Genomic DNA, 14006 nt, shown 5'->3' with positions numbered 1-14006 from the left:
TATTAAGGTGGATGCTGATGGAAACAGGTGATATAGATTTTCCAAGTGAAGCTCTACCAATTTCAAACATCTTCATATCTGATGAATGTTGATGATTGCAGAGAAATGAGGCTACATTTTTGTATTGTCTTGTTCTGAACATTCATATAGGTTACATTCAGTGACTTAAATTTACCTTCCAAACTCTATATTGTCCGTTGAAGTTCTACCAAGTTCAATTATCTTCTTATATTTTCCAAACTCTATATCGTTCACATTTTGTTTTGTAGATGATTGCAGAGAGATGTGAAGCTACATTTTGTATTGTTTTGTTCTGAACATTCATAAAGTTTACATAATATCTTGTTGCTGAATGCTTTTTCCAGTTCTTGAACTCATTGATTCTTGCTTTGAGTCCATCGTATCTTCTCTTATGGTTCACAAGTTTGCAACTTGGGATTAAGAAATTGGGCAAGGATTTGATGATGCTGGGTATTGAGTTCTTTGTACTGTAACTTGGTAAAAACTTCAGAAATTTCTGTTGCTCTATTTTAGAGACAATAAGGTGATGCTTGTGAAATTAATAAGAGAAATGTTGGGTTTTTAGCAAGACATTTAGAAAGTATTATCGGCCGTTAATATTCTCTGTTTTCTTCTTCTTTCTTACATATACCATCCCTTAGGTACTAAAAATATTGCATATAACAATAGTCTACGTGTTAAGCAATCCAGAACGAAACAAAACCCTTAAGAGGTATTTCTGTACGAAGTAGTTATGCTAAAAACACTAGTAATATGGCAAAAAGCATGGTTTTCTTCAGTATCCTTAACGAAGAGATAGGCCCAACAAACAGTAGTTTTTACCTAGTTTCTGAACCCTGTCGGATTCATCAGAGAAAGTGAGGACTAATCAACCCAGCAATTTCAAGAAACCCAATGCGATCTTTCCCTCCGAATATCTTCTTGAGCTTCTCATCACAATTTATCATCTTCTTGTTTCAGGGTCCTAAACAAATGGCCCAAGGATCCAAGACAACACCAGGTCAGTTACAGGTAGCATGAGTACACATTCAATTTCTACAACCACAACAAAGAGCACAGGGGGAAAATGAAGATCAAACCCGGTAACTAAAATTCACAAGACCTTTCATTGCATTAAAAGCCCAAAATTTCATGCATCACTCACAAAGTTGTCAGTAGGGATTAGCTCAATTAAAAATTCAGATGTCTCGCTGACATTTCTGAAGAAGAAAGATTTCTGAGCCATCAGCTTCCCGCAAACAATTATTGGTAGAAATCCGAATTTCAGAAATCATAACCATATAAAAGTCATTGCATAAGTTTAACAAATCATCATGATTAGCATACATTCTTGAAAATTTCAAATTCTCAAATAATTTAAATATTTTCTATTGATAATCTATTTTGGACTCTGAAATTTTATAAGTTCATCCTTCTAAAATTTTATAAGCATGCTCCTAACATAAAACCCTGCCCCGGCCCCTTATGAATATGATGAGTGCCCCCAAAGTAGGCAACATTATTAACTTTGGTCGAGGGCTCGAGGCATTAAATTCTAGGCTTCAAAGCTTCCCATCGATCCCGGAGGACTAACCGCACGTCCTTGACCAACATAATAAATATCCCAAACAGACAGTGGCACTAACCAGTAATGATACGCTTAAACGAAAGAAACCTAGTTAGGCTTAATCATAACAAATAACCCCATATTGCATTGTAATCAAAGAAATTGCACATAGTATCTTCACTAAACTTCACATGCAGAGATTCATCTAGACAATTCAACTTCCAAATTCCCAAATGTTTAAGGTAGATAGATTATAGATAAAACATTGAAACGAGCAAGAACCCAACAGAACCACGCCATGTTCAAACGAACATATATATTCAAAACCCATTTTAGGATATAGGATATGCTGTATGTTTTAAATAGGGAAAAAAGATGAAAAGCAACAGACAAAGAACCTGAAGATTGTGCTCTTTAATGTAAGCCCAAATCTGCTTAAGAGCTTGAGGTCGGGAAATCTCGGGAACTCCAACGACAGTCTGCATCTCAGGCGAAACGCGACGCGGCTTCATGATGCCACGGGATATACGAGGGCCGGTGGCGGGCTTTGAAGTAGTGGCTAGAGTTACAGTTCGTACCATGCGCAAGTTAGTTGGAAGGAGGAAACGCGAAGAAGAGGATTTGGGTGAGAAGCAGAGAGTTTGGGGCGAAACGAAAGTGGAAGAGGCTGCCATTTTTCTTCCCTCTTTGATTGTTTGGACTTTGGAAGAAGAAGCTGAAGGGAGAAGTGAGGGTTTTGCGTTATCATCTTGTTTTTGAATTTTTTTTGTTTTATCTTAGTTTTTCACACGTGAATAGATATTTATCTTATATATTTTATTTATGGGATGATTTTTTTCATTGTTTATTATTAGGTAAAATATATAAATAATCATTCTATTCAGCTATAGATTGAAAGAGAGTGGCTTGAAACATTGTCTTTTACAAATTTAAAATTTTTATTTATAATTTATTTTCAAATTTTATAACTTTACTCATAATATAAAATTCTATGTTTATTCTTGATTTTATTAGAGAATTTTATAAGGTGATTATAAAGTAGGAATTAACTTACCTCACTGGTTAATTGAATTGTTCTTCTTAGAAGTCACAAATTCTAGCACCAGCGGTTGTAATAAGATGATTGAACATTCACAGTCAATGGTTGAGAATGTTTAGAACACATGTTATTTTATAATTACCTTAGCTTATTAAAAAAAGCACTATAAAGTAATTATTTAACTTAAAAATTAAGCAATTAATTTAATATTATTTAAGATTTAATAGATAATATAATGATTAATAAACTTAATAATAATATATTTATCTTTCAATCTTTTAATTTTATTATAATTTAATCCGATCTCTAAAACATAAACTCTATTGCCACCATTTTCATCACCCTTATCCCTCCTCTACCCTTATTACCACCATTGTCACAATCCTCATACCGTAGGACACCGTTATTCTAAATTTTTTCCCTTTTATTGCAAAATTTTGAGCTTTCCTTTTTCTTTTCATCCTCCTCTTATGTTCTATTTTAGGGTTATATTACCGTTAAATTAAACCAATTTTTTTTTCTTTGCCATTGGGGAAATATGAATTCTTAAAGTACTTGTTTCTTGTGAAGTTTTGTTTAATCAATTGGGTTTGGAGCATTGGGAGAATGGGAGTGAGTTTTTGCTTGGCTTTGTTTTTATATCGAGGAATGAATATGTACTTTTCATTTTCTCCGTATGATTGATTTTCATACATTAAGATCTTCATAAAATTTCTCCTCTAGAGATAAAAACATAAAAGCGACTAAAAAAAGCATCTTTGAACATAAGGATGAAACGTCTCTTGAGAAGTATTGATACTTTAACATGATCTCTGAAAAGTATCATATGATCCGTTAGAGTAGAAATATATTGTCTATCATATTTATTATGGTCAGTATAAAATATCTCAATCAAGATCAAGAGAAAGACTAGAACCTCTTTATGGAGACAAAAGACTCAAACATACCAATATATCATCATCTCCGTCCAAATAAGAAAGAGTGAACCATCAACTGATGATACAAATCGTTTTGTTCCCATTAACAACATGCGATGAGTATGAAACACTCCCAACAAAAAAAATCAACGAAATACACCCTTTAAGACAAAATAATCAATATCACATCTCATCTTTCTCCTAAAATCTCCTTTGACGTACTTTGTTATTTACAATCGATACTAACAAAATCGAGTGGTAGACTTGCATGTGCAGTCGAAGATCCCTCGAAAAATAGCGTAGACAATGTGACAAACTCTCCTTACTCATATCACTCTTCCTACAAGCATTGGAATCGGACAGACAACGTTGCTCAGGACCTTGCTCTCACTGATGAATCTATATGTGCCCATCTTGAAATTCAAATTTATGTATGTTAATTGTTCATTTTACTAATGATGTCCACCTAAAATTTATGTGTCCACCACATACAAAAAAATCAGTTATTAATATATGTGTCCCATGAAAAAATATTCTTGGATTCGACACTGCATGCTCCCTTCACATGCCCTTATTCAGACTCGAGGCAACAAAAAATAGAGATGTTTGTCATCACAACGACATTGTAATTCGTGATTTAGTCTCAAAAAATAGATAAGCTACACAAATAATAATAATAACAGATGTAGCTAATAGATATGTGTCAGAACGTTCCTTAAGTTTTTTAGGACTTTAGAAGGGGATCAAACCAACTTAATTTTAAAATATTGTATTTTTGATAAATAAATAAATTTGGAGACACCATTGACCACTGGATTAGGTAGGTCGAATAACTAAAAGTGTTTTAATAATTTTAAGAAAAATTAATTTAAAAGATAAAAATAACATGCATTTAACTAGAACTCGTTTTGAAAGGGTTCGATAATCGATTACACGTGAGAAATGATTAGCACCCCCACATCGCCTGAAATCGATACCTATGCGATTATATGTCATCTAAATATCGAAACTTGCAAATTCAAATATATATTTGAATTATGATCCTTTTAGAAAAATTAGAAGGGATATCATTTCGTACAAATAATCCTTGAAAGCGCATTCCTTGTTAGTTAATGCACATTTTTATATTCCCCGTACAGAATCATATTGTATTGATTTTTAATAATAAATTATATATTAATATTTTAAAAACTTACTTGAATAACAAAAGAGTACTATTTTATTCTAGAATCCTCGGAATCACACTCCTTTTAATTAAAGTGTATTTCTATAGATTCTTCATATTTCATATGTTAAAAAAAAACTTACTTAAATAAAAATGTTTCTTCGTATGAACAACCCTCTGAAACATGATTCTTATCCGTTAAGGTTTGTTCCCATAAATTTCTTGCACGAGATACATTACTTTATATTTTAATATATAATATATAAAATATTTTAAAATGACATTTTTACCTAGAATAATATAAATTACACAAAAATTATAAGGTATAAATGTATAAAATACATAGACTAAATGAATATAAATGCAAACATGGTAAAGAACAAGGACTAAATGCAAATGAAGTAATCACGTGTACTGGAAATGAAATAAGCTCATAAACACATGAAGGACTAAAATGAAATGAAACATAATATAAAGTTCAAATTAAAAACAAGCATAAAAATAAATGTTGGAATCTTAAAGGACTGAAATGTAAATGCTAGAATTTTAAAGGACTGAAATAAAAATACTAAAAATTTAAAAGACGTAAATTAAAGTACAGAAAATTAAAGGCTGGAATTTAGTAACAATAACAATCATATAAATAGAGAGTTATTAGTTAGTGAGTTAGAAATTAGCAATTGACATGTTAGAATTTTATCCGGATCACAATAATGTTGGTCATACCCCCACTACGGGTTGCCATAAGGTCGTACAATAATTTGGAATAAATTATAAGATCAATAGTTAAATTTGAAATTAGTAAATTAAAATCTTATATGAACCTTAATAATGAGGGTTATATCCCGAAACGAGTCACCACAAAGTCATATAAAATGTTTATTAACAATAAATTAAAACAAAAGGAAAATTGCATGGTCAGTACATATATTCAAAATAAATAAATAAATAAGCAATCCGTGACTAAATTCGAACCAAACAGAATTAGTAGGTTAAAATCAAAATAAATAAATAACAACAAATGATGACCTAAGTGCACATACGATCTAAATATATGGGAACCCAAAGTGAATTATCCCTAAACTTTACGTATTTAATCTCTTTTTGTTTCAATTAATTTTCCACTTGACCCCGAAAACTTAAAATTCTCTCTCAACCTTATCCCATCTCCCTCGCCAGTCGAAGCTCCCAAATGCCAAATCCTCTCACTGGCCACCGTGCGTTGATGGTTTTTCTATACCTCCGACCATCGTCCACGATGCTTGTGAAGCCCTAGACTGAGGCAACCACTTCCCTTTTTACATCTAAATCTTAAATCGACCACTAGAAGACAAAAAGTAGTCTTTAATCTCGCAAAACAAAGTTCGAACTTTCAACTTCTAGCTCCGATGAACCTAAAACCACTCAGAATTGAAACCGAGCCTCCCTCACCCTCCTTTAGACCCTAAAACGACTCTAAGACTAAGATAAAAGAGCCCTAAAATGCTAAGGGATCATGACCCTTCAACTGCCTCAACCCCCCTCCCCCGACGATTAGAACTCTGGTGGCGACCTCTACTTTCGGCGATACACTCGAACACACAAGGTAAAGCTCTCACTCCTCTACTTTTTGGTTCGAAATACCAAAGAATTAATAACCACTGTTGATTCCAAAACTAAATCTAAAAAAATACCTTCCAAAACGAAATGAGTTTTTGTACTTGAAAAATTGAAATTGGGAGACGATTGTTTACATTGCTTTTTTGGAAGATGAAGAGAGAGCCCCAATTATAATTTTCTTTAGTGTTTTTATAACCTGTGTGCCCTCAAAAATGAAAAAAAAAAACATTATTACATTATCTCTTTTTGTTGTCTTTTAGCATGTTGCTGATGGGGCTTTGATCGGTCGATTGCTGATCTTGTGAGGAGGGCTAGGTTCATGCTTGTTTGCGACCATCGTGGAGCATCCTTTTGAAACAAAGGTTTGGAACCACTGTTTAGCGAGCACTGGCGTGGAGGATGAACATACACGAGAAACGGGGACCACAAGACAATGGTTGCTTGCTTGCCAACGTGGAAGGTGGAAAGTCACGTGGACGGCAAGGCCACTAGTAGTGATGGCGCTGTTGAAATATAGAAACTCTAGGGTTTCTTGTGTTTGCTTGATTTGGGTCGATTGGGTTTCTTTCAGTTGGGCTTACGATTTGATAATGGGTTATAATGAAACGGGTCTGATGTAAAGTGAAGGATCCGAATGGAAAGATGAAATGGAATCATGAGTAGAGGAGAAAGAAGAAGCACCTTCCAAAGTATCCCAGATATCTTCTTACCATACTTCGATGATTGGCTCCATCAGAACTTTTCTTGGAACGCTGTGAAGACGTAGATATGGTAGCATCAGAAGGAACTGTCGAAGAATTATACTGTAGAACCTCCTCGACTCATTCATAATAAGAGCCTCTTCGCCATGTTCACCATGTTTCGAACCTTCAACACTATCTGGTACAAAGTCAATCGAAGATCCTCCTCAAGAAGGGGAAGTCTAAATGATGAAGGGACTAGATTCTCCAAGTTAGCTAAGTTTTTGCCAGTGCCAGTATTGGTGGTTATTGATGTCCTAGATTGAATTGGAATGGCCGGGACAGAATTCACCAAACTATCGCTGTTATGGCCCAAGGATAAATTAATTGTGGGTTCTAATAAGATCCTGTCTACATACATAATTTGGGTTAAAAAAGAATAATTGGTTGGTCTATCAAAACCTGTCTCGAATTGCCCATATTGACTTCACTCTAGAAGCAATTTGTCAACTGCATGGCTTCTAGTAATCACCGTCCTAGAGTCGCCAAAATTGTTACCCGTTAAGATATTACTTGTACTCAAGCTAGTATCAACTCCATTAACAGTTCCCGACATTGGGGATATTAATGCAATATCATCCTGAATACCAACATGCACAGATCTGTCCATTTCCTCTGGATGACTCAAAAGTTCATTAACATCCATGTGGACTCCGGTGACCTCCTTCGTCCGAAACTCTTCCAGCCAGAGACATATGCGGAATTCTCATTCTCATTGATATATTCTGAATTATCTATAGCTTTGGAAACTCCCCCAAGCTATTTTTATATGAAATGTCCGGCCCTTAGATGAAACCTTGATTACTTTGGAAATGTCTAAGAGGCTAGCAGCTTTGATGATCATGTTGGCAACATCAAAACAGTTTTTCTGCTTGGTGTCCTCGTCTAGCTGCACAAAATATCCCCACCTATTTCCAATCGCAGAGAAAAAAACTCTCATGCCAGCAGTGTAATGGAACCCCCATTAATGAAACAAGCAAAAGGAAAAAGGCAAGCCATCTTTCATGGTCATAGGGGCCAAATGCTTGAACCAGAAATCTAAAACCTCAATTTTATTCTACCATGCATTTTCTATTTTAGTTTTCTATTCAAAAACTATAACATAAGAACTGCAACATGTTAGACTGTTAAAGAACATGCACGTGTATTGCTGTTAAAGAAATATGCACATGTATTAAGCAGTTAGTCTGTTAAGTGGTTAGCTGGAGTTGTTAGGCAGTTAGAGGAAAGCTGATGAGCATTGTATCTCTTATAAATTGGTGTACTTGTTGATATGATAGATCATCATTTTCCTGTGTAAATACACCATTGAAATTAGTTTTCCAATATGGTATCATTCGCTAAAAGATCCTGGCGTCATTGTCGCTTCCGCCGTTGCGCCGATTGAATTCCTTTACTCTCCTGCCGTTACTACGGCATAGTTTGTAGATTTTTTTTCCCGATCTTCAGTTTTGTTTTCGCTGTTTTGTTGCTTCTGCTCCTAGTTGCTTCCATTCTCCTCGGTGATCCTGGTAACATTTTCTCGTCAGTGATTGATCTTCTCAACCGCTGTTCTTGATTGCTTTATCTGCTACGGTACATGTGGTTTATCGTTGTCGTCATCATAGTTACTGGGAATCTTCTCAATTCATCTTCTATCTCTGTTCCTGTTCGGTGTGCATGCTTCCAATCTGTTCGACCAAATGTTTCAATGATGTTGCTGGTGTCTGATTTGTTTCAGTAGAACGGATGAAATCATTCAACTATGATACTGCGACCATTTCTCTTCCGCTTTGTTGGTGTTCTTATTCAATCGGCCTCGCTCTTCTCGAGCAACTCATTAGCGGCAAGAAAGATGCTGCCAGAAACTTTGCTTGTGGCCACTATTCAATTGGCAAGGAGATCGTCAACTTGTGCTTAGACCGTATCAGAAAGCTCGCTGATAACTGCACTGGTTCTGGTCTTGGTTCTCTCCTTCGGGTGCGTCTGTCCGTTGATTACAGCAAGAAATCCAAGCTAGGTTTCGCTGTCTACCCATCTCCTCAAGTCTTTACTTCTGTTGTTGAGCCCTACAACAGTGTTCTCTCGGCTCACTCTCTTTTGGAGCACACCGATGTATCTGTTATTCTTTACAATGAGGCCATCTATGACACTTGCAGGTGCTCTCTCGACGTCGAGCAACCCACTTACACCAATGTTAATCGTCTTGTCTCTCAGGTGATCTCCTCTTTGACTACTTCACTAAAGTTCAATGGTGCATTGAACGTCGATGTAATCGAGTTCCAGACCAACTTGGTCCCCTACCCAAGAATCCACTTCATGCTTTCGTCTTATGCTCCAGTCATCTCTGCCGAGAAGGCTTACCATGAGCATCTATCAGCTGTTGAAATTACCAACAGTGCTTTTGAACCCTCTTCTATGATGGTCAAGTGCAACCCTCGTCATGGCAAGTACATAGCTTGTTGTTTGATGTACCGTGGTGATTTCATGCCCAAAGACATCAACGTTGTCATTGCCACCATCAAGACCAAGCGCACCATTCAGTTTGTGGACTGGTGCCACACCGGATTCAAGTGCGGCAACTTCATATGAACGAGTACGCTAAAATAAAAAGGTTTTGATTCCTGAAGGAATTCCAGATGAAAGAAGGAAAAATGTGGGCTTTGTTAGCTCAAACAGGACAAAAAATGTATTCGTCAGTTGTTCAAATTCTTCATATCAAGTAGTTTTAGTCTGTCAAGGATCCTTGTATAAGAGGATGAAGAAGAAATAAATGAAGGTGAATAAGAAGAACGAAAGGAAGCATCATCACTTTCGATTCAAAGTGAACGAAAGGAAGCATCGGCACTTTCGATTCAAGAAGAACGAAAGGAAGCATCGGCACTTTCGATTCAAAGTGAACGGAAGGAAGCATCCGCACTTTCGATTCAAGAAGAACGAAAGGAAGCATCGGCACTTTCGATTCAAAGTGAACGGAAGGAAGCATCCGCACTTTCGATTCAATTGTTCATCTTTTCATCAAGAAGGTTTAGAAAGTAGGAAGAATGTTAGACTGTTAAAGAACATGCACGTGTATTGCTGTTAAAGAAATATGCACATGTATTAAGCAGTTAGTCTGTTAAGTGGTTAGCTGGAGTTGTTAGGCAGTTAGAGGAAAGCTGATGAGCATTGTATCTCTTATAAATTGGTGTACTTGTTGATATGATAGATCTTCATTTTCCTGTGTAAATACACCATTGAAATTAGTTTTCCAATACAACCATATCCCCACTTTGATATTTTGGCCTGGATCCCATCATTGGTCAAGACCCTTTGGATAAAATCACCATCATATATATGCTTAAAACCCCCGATCAAGCAATTTTCAATCCACTAGTTTTCACCCACAGGAAGATGAATATCCATAACATTAGAGGACTGCTCTACTAGTCCGCCTCTTGAACTGCTCGGTAAAACTTCTTTGAAAGATCTTTCATCTTTAAAACCATCGTGGAAAACTTTTTCCGTTCCCTTATGGATACCGAGATGTTGTTCAGTACGTGGGTTGACCGATGTGCTCTTTGTGACATTTTGAAAGCCATGGGAATTACTTGCCCGAGGTACTGGTTTTGGAAACCTAGCTTTGGAGAAGGAGACCATCCTTCCATCGATATAAGAGTTATTGACTCCTGCAATAGCTCTATCCAGTTCTTCCACCGTTGCAAAACTAACAAATACAAAAGTAGTCTTGTACCTTTCTTTGTTTAACAATAATGGAATAAATAATATTGTCACCTTGCCGTAATGGTTGAATAACTCCTTCAGAGCCCCTCTTAAAACCCTCTTACTGAGGTTGTCCACGAATGTCGTCCATTCTCTGCCATCATAAGTTGAAAAGTTGGTCTTCCCACCGACTTTGGTCTGGTTCATTCTCGAGAGAAAATTATGATATAGTTGTGATATAATTGTGCTCTCTTTTTCTTTATGCCCTCAAACTTAAATGAAACATAATATAAAGCTCAAATTAAAAAAAAAAGCATAAAAGTAAATGTTGGAATCTTAAAGGACTGAAATGTAAATATTGGAATTTTAAAGTACTAAAATGTAAATATTACAATTTTAAAGGAATGGAATATAAATGCTAAAAATTTAAAAGGTAGAAATTAAAATTATAAAAAAATTAAAGGTTTGAAATGTAAATAACATAAAATAAACAATCGAATAAATTAACGATTTAGGAGTTAATGAGTTAGAAATTAGCGATTAGTATATTAGAATTTTATCCAGACCATAATAATGTAGGTCATACCCAAAACGGGTCGCCACAAGATCATAAAATAATTTAAAATAAATTAAAAGGTTAGCAGTTAGTAAACTAGAAATTAGTAAGTTAGAATTTATCCGCACGATTATAATGTGGGTTGTACCCAGAACGGATCACTTAAAGGTCTTATTGAACGTTTATTAACAATAAATTAAAACAAAAGGAAAATTGCATAGTCCGTACATGTATTCGAAATAAATAAATAAAAAAAAGGCTACCAGTGATTAAATTTGAACCAAACATAATTAGTATGTTAAAATCAAAACAAATAAAAATAATAATATTAATACATAATGACCTAAGTGCAAATACCTGCTAAACATCGTGGGACCTAATGTGAATTAGCCCCTAAACTTTATGTATTTAATCATTTTTTTTGTTTATATTCATTTTCTACACATTTTTTTGTTTCAATTCATTTTCTACTCAACCAAAAAAAAAATTAAAATTTTTCTCTCAACCTTCTTCCATCTTCCCTCGCCAGCCGAAGCTCCCAACTGCCATATCCTCTCACGGGCCACCGTGCGTCGGTGACTTTTCTGAACCACGATCTACGATGGTCGTGAAACCCTAGACCACAACCAAATAAAGCCAAACGCTCCCTTTTTTTTTGTTAATATTATTTGTCTATTTTTGCAGGCCAAACACTTAAACTCAAGAATTACAAAGATCCCGCAGACCAAAATCTAAAGCCCAAAATTAATCCCGAAGCCCAAATGACGTTGACCCACGTGAGAACCCTATATTACTTAGGGGATGTTTGATTCACGACATATGGGATTACCGGGGGAATGAAATGTTATTCCCCCGTTTGGTTGGTCAGTAATTCTATTCTCTGGTAATCTTTTATTTCTAACAGTGGATTTTTTGGGGTATATTACTGGGAATGTGATTACCCCCTTCCCTTAGGTATTGTTGGATTATCGACATTTTGGACTAAAATGCCCTTAATTTTTTTTCAAAAATATCATTCTCCTGTCGTTGAATATTAAAAATTCTACGAATGTTAAATTACAAATTTATCCTTAAACTATTTTAGATTTACAAAAAAAATTTATAATTAGAATTTTATATGAAGTTCATGGGTTAAAATAAAATTTTACCCTTTCATTAAATCTATTTATCTTTTCAATTTTGTAAAAAAAATTATATAAATTTTATGAATTTAAATTTTTTAAAGAAAATATATAAATTAATTATAGTAATATTATAGTAGAATTCAACTTGTTAAGAAAACAAATATATATAAGGATAATTTGGTAAAATATATATTCCAATAATCTTTTATTCCTTTAACCAAACACGTGTAATCTTACATTCCTGCTGAACGAACCAAACACAAAATATAACATTCCCAGTAATTCTATTCCTCAGTAATCTTTTATTGTTGTGTATTGGTTCTTGGAATATTAATGATATATAGAAGAATATCTATGTATATCTTTTCAATGAAAATTTTTATAAAAAAATAGAATTTACGGATTAATCGAATATTTATTCTTTTTAATATTTGTCAATTTTTTTATGATTTTAATATTTTATCCCAATAACTTATTTTGTTAAAACAAATATTTTTTTCTTGAGTTAGAAATTCGTTTTCCTTGTCTTTTGTAATTCTAATTTTTTTCTATTTAATTTTTTGATTGTGTTTGTTTTCGTAGTCATATCCTTTATTTTTTTTTTCTGTTAGACCATCTCTAACGCAACGTTTGAGTAAAGAAAATCTTCACTTTAGAGTAGAGATAGTGCTCCAGCCCATCGCCACTTTGGAGTAGAGATAGTGCTCTAGCTATAGTAAAACGCTACAACTGACGTTTTATTGTAGCTGCACTACATATATTTTTTTTTGATTTTTGGTTTTTGTTATTTTTTTTACTTTCTTTTTTTATTTTCTTTTTATTTTCCTTTTCTTTATTACATTATTTTCTCTTTTATATTTTTTATTATAATTTCTACACAAAAAAATAAAAATTAAACATAATATAATAAATTCAAGTAGATTAAATTGCAAGATCTTAATTCTCCAATTGTAGGAGAAATAAATCTTAATTCTCCAATTTTCTCTGTATTTTCGCAATGTTATTTATGAATGTTTGATTTATGTTTTTTATCTTGATATTTATTAGAAATGTATATGTTTTATTTTATATTTGTAAAATCAATATTATAATAGTTAAATATTGTGAATAAAGTAGAGTTGGTAGTAATGTAGATAAGGGTGTTCAAAATTCGGTTTTAACCGAATTAACCGACCAAACCTAACTAATTCAGTTAATTCGGTCGGTCACCGAATTAGTTTGGTCGGGGAACGGTTAAAGATTTTTTGGATATTCGATTAACGGTTAATTCGATTCGAAATCGGTTAATTAACCGAATTAAACTTTTTTTTTATTAAATATATTATATATAACATATGGGCTCATCCCAAACCATTTAAAACCCAATTAATAATTTAAGATCCAATAACTTTTAAACCTAAATCAATATTAATTAATTAAAAATTTTATATAAAATTTTTATTTTATAATTATATATTATTTAAATTAATTGTAAACTGTTTTTCTGAATTAAAAAATATTAAATATATTATATATAACATATGGGCTCAACCCAAACCATTTAAAACCCAATTAATAATTTAAGATCCAATAACTTTTAAACCTAAATCAATGTTAATTTATTAAAAATTTTATATAA

The 14006-nt window shown here is 33.7% G+C and overlaps 2 protein-coding genes across 3 annotated transcripts; one reads left to right on the top strand and one right to left on the bottom strand.

The window, feature by feature from the left end:
- Window positions 1-696: 696 nt before the first annotated feature.
- LOC120120856 (upstream activation factor subunit spp27-like) lies at window positions 697-2300 on the bottom strand. 2 transcript variants are annotated; one of them, XM_039140383.1, is made up of 2 exons: window positions 1966-2300; window positions 697-985 (listed from the first exon to the last, which is right to left on the bottom strand). In XM_039140383.1, the coding sequence occupies exons 1-2, from the start codon at window positions 2239-2241 to the stop codon at window positions 965-967; spliced, it is 297 nt and encodes a 98-aa protein (XP_038996314.1). In that variant the 5' UTR covers window positions 2242-2300; the 3' UTR covers window positions 697-964. The 2 variants fall into 2 exon arrangements, with proteins under 2 accessions (XP_038996314.1, XP_038996313.1); XM_039140382.1 differs by having other exon boundaries at window positions 981-1056.
- A 6293-nt stretch (window positions 2301-8593) lies between these two features.
- On the top strand, window positions 8594-13571 carry LOC120120926 (tubulin alpha-1 chain-like). The gene is made up of 2 exons (XM_039140416.1): window positions 8594-9579; window positions 13505-13571. The coding sequence occupies exons 1-2, from the start codon at window positions 8756-8758 to the stop codon at window positions 13569-13571; spliced, it is 891 nt and encodes a 296-aa protein (XP_038996347.1). The 5' UTR covers window positions 8594-8755.
- The last annotated feature ends 435 nt before the right edge of the window (window positions 13572-14006 follow it).

Source organism: Hibiscus syriacus, unplaced genomic scaffold (assembly GCF_006381635.1).
Source record: "Hibiscus syriacus cultivar Baekdansim isolate YM2019G1 unplaced genomic scaffold, ASM638163v2 tig00110348_pilon, whole genome shotgun sequence".
Taxonomy (NCBI): domain Eukaryota; kingdom Viridiplantae; phylum Streptophyta; class Magnoliopsida; order Malvales; family Malvaceae; genus Hibiscus; species Hibiscus syriacus.
This window is presented reverse-complemented; position numbering and strand designations above follow the sequence as displayed.

Coding starts and splice junctions, on each gene's coding strand:
- LOC120120856 (XM_039140382.1), bottom strand. CDS start 2,241: ATGGCAGCCTCTTCCACTTTCGTTTCGCCCCAAACTCTCTGCTTCTCA. Junction 1,057..1,965: donor TTAAAGAGCACAATCTTCAG/GTTCTTTGTCTG, acceptor TTGTGGTTGTAG/AAATTGAATGTGTACTCATG.
- LOC120120926 (XM_039140416.1), top strand. CDS start 8,756: ATGAAATCATTCAACTATGATACTGCGACCATTTCTCTTCCGCTTTGT. Junction 9,580..13,504: donor TGGTGCCACACCGGATTCAA/GTGCGGCAACTT, acceptor TGAATAAAGTAG/AGTTGGTAGTAATGTAGATA.